This window comes from Pavona decussata, unplaced genomic scaffold, assembly GCF_977016875.1.
Source record: "Pavona decussata unplaced genomic scaffold, jaPavDecu1.1 SCAFFOLD_238, whole genome shotgun sequence".
Taxonomy (NCBI): Eukaryota; Metazoa; Cnidaria; class Anthozoa; order Scleractinia; family Agariciidae; genus Pavona; species Pavona decussata.
Window position 1 is genome coordinate 2,201,666 of NW_028145643.1, and position 8,079 is coordinate 2,209,744.

The following is an 8,079-nucleotide window of genomic DNA, read 5'->3' on the forward strand; positions in this document are numbered from 1 at the left end:
TAAAGATTGCAGACTGACAATCGAAAGCTTAGTGTTTTTAAACTTTTAACCAGAGAACGTCTTTTGAAAATTTTTAAATTTAAAAGTGCAAATTTAAATTATTGAATGTCTGTTCCGCGTTCCACTTGAGTCAAAACTATAATATCCAGAAGTTGTATAAGACAAGAGATCATGATTGGCGGATATTGGAACTTTCTTACCGCCGGAATTCCGGAAAGATATTTTGTCGATCGATTTTATGTGATATTTATCTCTAGGTGCAATCTAACGTAGAAACATAGGATCACAATCAAACAGCTCTCGGTGTCATCATGCGAGTTTTACCGAAGGTAAGCAGTTTTGGGTCAACTTAAGTCCTGTGAATGAAGAAATTTATAATAGCATAACTGCATTAGATGACACATTTCACCAAAATATGTCACGAACAATATTTTTACTTGCTCAGAGCAACACGTCTGATGCCACTATCCAACACCAAATTTGGAATATAACCATTTCTAGGTTTTTGGTCGATTTATTAACTTTGGCTTTCAAAGAGTTACATTTTGCTGACACAGGTAGAAATCCTCAAACTATTCAAACCTAAAGAATAATCCCAACAAGCGTCATTAGTTTTTCGTATTGAAACTGAGAAACAACAGTCATTTTTCTCATACTCTCCAAAACAGTCACAATACGAAACTTGTGGACAATTTCACAGTAAGTCTGCTTTAGCGCCTTTTGGCTTTGAATTAATTATTTTTTGCATTCACGACTCCCGTGTAAAATTGTCTGCTTTTTACGTTTCTCAGTTATGATGCTAGTAATTCCGGCTCTACAACTAGGAACTTCCTTTGAGACAACGGTAGCAAAGTAAACTAATGAGTCGATGCGGCACCACCGAGTGAACAATGAAAGGCAGTTGCCAGTCGCTTGGCATCATTTCACGGACTTAAAAAAAGCACGGGTCATGGCTTTTATTTCGCGAATCCGCGCGTCTAAGCACTATTCGATCAGAATTTTGTACTGAGAATGATGTATTATTCAAAGTGACACAGACTTGTACTGTTCGAGTGATGCATAAATTTTCTGCTGCTATGAAACTGAATATTGTTTGTTTAATTAACGAGTTAAGTTATTGCTTCCGCTAATTTGACTGTCATACTGGGCTTGTCACTGCGCCGAAGTCGTTCAAGGCTTAGGCTAGCCCGCAGAAAAATAACATGTTCTATTTGATCAAGTATTTTAGTCTATAAACAATAGTTTCCAGGATAGACATACTCTGAATTGTTTAGAATCTTGATAAACATGACGCTTTTTCTTCTTTTCCCATAATGCTCCTAGTGCCTGACTTTACTCGCCTCTCGGCAATCTCAGTTTCAACCCAAAATCAAATAGGAACCTTCAAAACTCTAAATAGCGACTTGGTGCGAGACAGCTGGGTAGACGGCTAAAGTATCCGAACGGTGTACAATCTCGTTCCCTGAGCCCGTGTTACCCTTATCCAGCGAAACGGGAAACGAGAGACTCTGGGATAAAGCGTTTCGGATGACAAGAGTCATGACAAAATTCTTGTGATGAGGTTCAACTGCGCAGGCGTAATAATAATAATAATAATAATAATAATAATAATATATAATTAAGCATTACACTAAGTCTCAATGCTTTACAACTCTATAAAAATGCCAATTACAAATGTGAGAAAAATACATATATATATAAAAGAAACTTCATAGTCACATAAGCATCTTGACAAAGTGGCGACGAATGCAGAGAAAGTATTCACTTTCACTTTCACTTTATTTATTTTTGCCACTTTTCTTACTTCCATCAATTGAATTTAAAGTTACTTATTTAGTAGCAGGATGATCTCAGCAAGCTTGTAAGAGCTTTTCAGGGGAGACCACCCTTGGTTCTATTGGTTTTGTAGCAAATTATACAATAAAGGTGGCCAGATAAGGCAAATACATACATGTAACAGACCTAAATAGATAACATTACAAGAATTGTAACAGATTTTTTTATATCATTAAATTTCTAGACTTCTCATGCCTCGTAAGGATTAGTTTGATTTAAGATGAACCTTTTTATTTCTCTCTTAAGGCGGGGGTAAACCTGAAAGCCGTTTCCATGCCGCTTAAAATCGGTTTAATGGAAATATCTCGTTCACGTTTCAAGCAATCCAAAAACTCTATGCTCATAACGTGAATCTATGTTGTGGGGTGTTTTGTGAATTTTTTGGTGATTTTTGGGTATATTTGGGAGGAGATGGTTTTTCTAGAAGGATTGGTAAAATTAAGAGAAATAAGAAATATTGAAGATTTAGTGAAGTTTTAAAATTAGAATTTGTAGTTAATAATTAATAGACGGATACCCAGTTAGTCCACTAGAAACCTGGGTTGCTCTTGCGTGGGTATCAACTGTCTGTTGGTGTTTTAAAAATCATTTTCTTTCTTTTATCTCTTCTTCAAACCTCTTAAAATTCCATTCAAATTCACGTTTACCCCCACCTTAAAAGTATGAGGAGCTTTAATTTGCTTTAATAGTATTGGTAAGTTATTCCAAGTTTCAGAGCCTTTATGTTTCACTGAGAATCTTTCATAATTTGTTCTCTGAGTTGACATGTAATTTCTTAGAAGATCTAGTGTTGTACCCATGGATAGTATCATTCGTCATGAAATAGTTTTTAAAACCCAAAGGTTATAACAAATCTTGCATCCAAATAAAGCTTGTATTGATAGAATTGCAGCCTGTTAAACCAATAAATTTTTGCAATCCCAAACGCTTTATCCCAGGGTCTCTCGTTTCCAGTTCCGCTGGATAAGGGTAACGCGGGCTGTGGGAACGAGATTGACCGGTGTACGGCTATTTCCTGTGCGCTAAGCCCTTTTGCGCATGCGTCAATGATGGAAAGCGGATCGAGATTTAAGATCGAGATACAAAACACTGCCCAATGTGGAGATATTTGAATACGTAGATTTGTCGCTAGGTAACGAACGATGAAATAAAGGCATAGACGGAGACCCATTTACACAATATTATCATAATTTTTATTTTGTCCAGGGTATTCCATCGCCGTGCTGGATGATGAGATCTCGAGTTCTTTCTTTGCTGGGAATTGTGCTTGCTTTATTGTTCCTATGTCAGTGGTTAACACATGATAGTCTCATTCCCAAGCAGACATTTTCATTGGATGAAGACAGTGATGATCTTTCCATGATAAGAGAGTTTTCATACGGTAAGGCAATATAATATATATGCACATATGCTCTCAATTTAGTTCAGCTTCATGTTGGAATCAACTGATCACCACAAAACCTGAGACGGTATGACTCGCTGGGTGTGTTCAAAAACAAGGCACCAGCAAACTCTTCAATCATGAGCCGAAAGGGATACACAAGAATAACATGACAATTTTTGACTCACTGGCTGTCTGACTGATCCAGTGAAAGACCGACTGAATTACTAATTCACTGGCGGACTGATTGACCGACCTACCGACTGACTGATAAGGGGGTTAGGTTAAAACAAAACTATGGTACTGCGTCGGTGAGGAGTAGGAACAAATGTTTGATTTATCAACAGGGATGACAGGGTGAATTTGGCCAGCGTAAAGAGATTCGAGTGCTGACGTTTTTTCCATTCCTTTTTCCATTCGCTCTGATAAAGGGCTAACGCTCGAAACGGCAACACTCGAATCACTTTATGGTGGGCAAATTAACTATCAACTGTGTTGAGAAAACCAACCGGCATTGACAAACATTGACTGGTTGGCTGGCTGAATGACGGATTACTGGCTAACTATTGCAGAGAACTAGGAGGGAACGAAGGAGGGAAGAAGTAGGAAGCGAAAGGGAGGGAAGGAAAGGAAGATAGCGGTCACTTAAATATTATGGAATATTTTATTACCAGAGACATGGAGGGAAAACATACCCAGTGAGAATTCAGCTATAGAGAACGTCCAAACAGAAGGAGCCCGATTGCACCTGATTATTCAGTTTCCGGTTCTGAACACTTCCGGTAGTCCAAAAAACAGCAGGCTGATTACGCGACAGAACGAGTTCACTTACTGCCTCCAAAGGAACTTACTCAGTCCTCACGTAAGTTTATTTATTCAGTCATCATGTATGTTGATTTATTCAATCCTCACGAAAGTTGATTTATTTAGTCTCCACTTAAGTTAATTTATTCAGGCCCACATACGTTAATTTATTCAGACCTCACGTAAGTCAATTTATTCTACCTGACCTGTTATAATCGTTTTCTTGCACAACGAATCACCAAGTGGGATGAATATCAACTTCAACGTTACGTTTCTCTAAAGAACTTTCAACTCTCGGAATTGCTTGGTAAAGGAGCCGCAAAACCATTTTATTCACCCTTAATACGCCTATTCCAGATATCATGCTTTTACCAGTTTGAACAAGCCATGACACGTATTAAAGCTGTATGGAAACTATCTTCCTTCTCCTCCTCCTCCTCCTCCTCCTCCTCCTCCTCCTCCTCCTCACATGACCGCCCTGTCGATCTCACTCTTTAGTACTGTAAATCAGGCAGGCTGGAGCCGGTGATTTACGGTAATCTACAGCCCTAGATTTTGATTTCAAATTGAATGCATTTATACCAATTGCAATGTTAAATTATGTTTATCGGGGAGACCACACGCATATTCTAACCATGCTATATATTTCTTATTTCCAGGTGCAGGCAATCCATATTCTTTGTGAAAGCCATCAGGATTCTTCTTTCATCAAAGCTCTGAATTTGAGAATGGACTGGAAACTAGTCTTTCAAATCCTTGGTCGGCGCATGCGCTACAAAGATGCCTTTGAATACGCCTCGAATAACTTATTACATAAAAACGCGATGATTATGAACGCAGACTGTTACGTCGGTAAAGGATTTGAGTATGTGGACGAAAACATTTTAAATAACAAAACAATGTACGCATTAACAAGACATGAAACCAGGGAAAACGTTCGCCTCTGTGACGGAAAAGACTTTTGTGGCCCGAAGTCAAAGTACATTGGCTCCCATGATGCTTGGCTGTTCAGGCTACTCGTCCCAGTTTCCCCTCAGTTGCTCAGCAAGATTAACTATCGACAAAACATTCTGGGAATTGAGCAAGCCTTAATGATAAGGTTCAGAAAATACGGGCAATTCACAATAAAAAATCCATGTCAAATTCTGCATATTTTTCATCACCACTGTAGTGGCGAAAGAAACTTCGATGAACAAAATTTTTTTCACCGACGAAAAAAGCATAAAAAACGCAAGGAACATAGCGAGTTAAGGGGTGTTAAATATGCACCGTTTTCTGGTCTGTAAATTGTATATTTATCATTATTTTCAAACCTACTCTTTTTAGTGGTGAAATATGAAATAAAGGATCCATTTTATCCCCGTGGAATTCGACAAGAGCCTGACAATCTTATCACAACAAAATTCACTCAAATTTCTAAAATTAAACGCAGCCTTATATGAGCCCGTTCTATTTTAAAACAGGGGCGTTCCGAATGCAGTTCTTTTCGCCTTTTTTGGCACGTGGCTCCTTCCCCTTTCCATCCACAAATGAACTATGAATCATGAACCAATTTCTCTGCCCGATTCTCTCAGTTCGATGGCAAATCGTTCGATTAAAGCGAACAAAACAACATTTTATAGCCAATATTGTTAAGACAATAATAATAATAATAATAATAATAATAATAATAATAATAATAATAATAATAATAATAATAATAATAATAATAATAACTACTTATATAGCGCTTATCCAGTTCTGTTCTAAGCGCTTTACAAAGTAAAAATCATATTTGTTTAAAATAATTCGAAAAAAGATGAGTCTTAAGTTTACGTTTAAAAACATTTAAATTGTCGCAATTACGGATGTCGATAGGTAGTTTGTTCCAGAGTTCTGGGGCCGAAACAGCGAAAGCTCTGGAGCCATACGACTTTAGATTATGGTTGATATGACATAGGCGAAATGCGTCAGACGACGATCGGAGCGTTCTTGAAGTTGTATAGCGGCGTATCAGGTCTTGTATGTAGATGGGGGACTGTTGGTGAAGAGCTTTGTGGGTGAGCAGAATTATTTTGAATTTGATTCGCTCGGAAACTGGAAGCCAGTGGAGTTCAAATAAAATAGGGGTTATGTGGTCATACTTGCGAGAGCCTGTGATCAGTCGAGCCGCGGCATTCTGTACTAACTGAAGCTTTTTAATGACATATTTCGGAACATTGTATAAGAGAGAGTTACAGTGATCCAACTTGGAGGTTATAAAAGCGTGGACTAGGGTCTCAGTGGTTGTAGTGGATAGCAATTTTCTTATACGAGAGATGTTTCGAAGATGATAGAAGGCAGATTTACAAACAGAATTAACATGAGGGAGCATCGACATAGTACTATCAAAAACGACACCAATGTTTCTGGAACATAGAGACGGCTGAATTGTATCAGATCCAAAACGAAGTGGAGGTAGAGACTGTTGAGGGCAATACTTTGAATAGAGGTAGAGAAGTTCGGTTTTGTCTTTGTTTAGTTTCTGCTTGTTTAAGGACATCCACTGATCAAGGTCAGATAAACATTTCTCAATTTCTCAATGTCGAAATACCGGCCTTCCCCTTGAAACTAGCCTTTGAATGAACAACTGAGATCAATAAAAAGGATAGAGGATACTTTCTGAGATGCCGGAGCGGAATAATCCACAGAAGAAAAAAAAAAGATGACGAGATATTCCTCAAGAGGCTTCAGCTTGGAAATACTGAACGGCCATTTAACACAGTGGAGATGAATATGTTTAGACCTGAACTCTACTAACACGCAGGAAAGGAGTCAGTTACACCAGCCCACGCACTAAGCAACTGAAACTGCATTGGTTAAATTCAGATCCAATTTACTTTTAGAAGATCAGTGATGATAATAATGACGATTGTAATCATCCGCATTTTTTATGCATGTTTTTTTAAAATATGCAAACACACATTACGTGATAAAAAGACATCAGAGCCAAGATTATATTGTCCAAGTCTTACCGAGATCAAAGAGCTAAACCAAATCAACTTTTCCTTCACACATATTGCTGCTCTGTAACTCTCTGTCGGAATGAATATGGAACAATAATACTTACTGTCACCTTAATCTGGTGAAATATATATATATATATATATATATATATATATATATATATATATATATATATATATATATATATATATATATATATATCTGTCTGAATTTAAAAGAACATACCCTCAGAAATCTATGATTTTTGTTAACTTTTCTTAACATATAACTTGTTTTTTTTTTTATTATTATTTTTTTATTTCCCATTAAATGTAGGTATGTACAATACAAGAGTCACCAGCAGTCATTTAAAAGACAAAAGCTATTCTTCTCCTTACCCCCCCCCCCCCCTCCCCGAAACTACCCGATGTAGAGTCATTTAATTGTTTTGCCCAGCTAGCCCCATTCTCTCTCAAACGTTTATACACGGCACAACGAACTCGCTTTGAATTCGGCGCGGTCTTAGCTGAGAAGAAATTCGTTAGCCCTAGCGTTTTGTTTGGCTTCCTGAAGCAAAGTTTTCCTGAGGACATCATTAAGTCTAGTGAGGGAATAAGTCTTACGAGTGCAGTTCCTGTCTCGTCTAATATGCTTGCTACCAGTAGTCCTGTTTTTCAGCTAAACGGGTAAACTTTAGTTACTCGGGCTTGGACGAAGGCTGGCATATTTTGGGCTTTGCTTGAGGAGGTGACAGTCTTTGGCTTTAAAAAGTAGCTCTTAGGGATGATTTCTAGTCGTGCAAGATGAAATTATCGGGAATTTTTCACCTGGCCAAAGACTTAGTTTATTTTCTTGTTGAAAACCGCCATATGTGTTCCCCGTTCCAATCTTTTTGCCAACATCCGGGACTTAAAGTTATATCACTAAACACGAACAAGAAATGGCAAGGATTTTCTCTTCAAAAAGCGTGAGTTTGAAAAGCTATTCGATTATTTTTCGCCGTTATAACTGTAGCGTTGTTAGGCTTGTGATCGATGAGTCGAGAGGTGCGGTTTGGGGTCGGATTTCCGGACTCAATGTCATAAATAATTTCC

At 37.8% G+C, this 8,079-nt stretch overlaps 1 protein-coding gene across 1 annotated transcript; it reads left to right on the forward strand.

The window, feature by feature from the left end:
• The first annotated feature begins 255 nt into the window (after positions 1 to 255).
• On the forward strand, positions 256 to 5,399 carry LOC146457743 (uncharacterized). The gene is made up of 4 exons (XM_085091639.1): positions 256 to 329; positions 3,043 to 3,217; positions 3,892 to 4,079; positions 4,681 to 5,399. The coding sequence occupies exons 1-4, from the start codon at positions 312 to 314 to the stop codon at positions 5,305 to 5,307; spliced, it is 1,008 nt and encodes a 335-aa protein (XP_084947765.1). The 5' UTR covers positions 256 to 311; the 3' UTR covers positions 5,308 to 5,399.
• Positions 5,400 to 8,079: the final 2,680 nt, after the last annotated feature.

Excerpts from the sequence above, each read along its gene's own strand:
- LOC146457743 (XM_085091639.1), top strand. Across the intron at positions 3,218-3,891 it reads GATAAGAGAGTTTTCATACG|AGACATGGAGGGAAAACATA; the intron begins GTAAGGCAATAT and ends TTTTATTACCAG. Across the intron at positions 4,080-4,680 it reads GGAACTTACTCAGTCCTCAC|GTGCAGGCAATCCATATTCT; the intron begins GTAAGTTTATTT and ends TCTTATTTCCAG.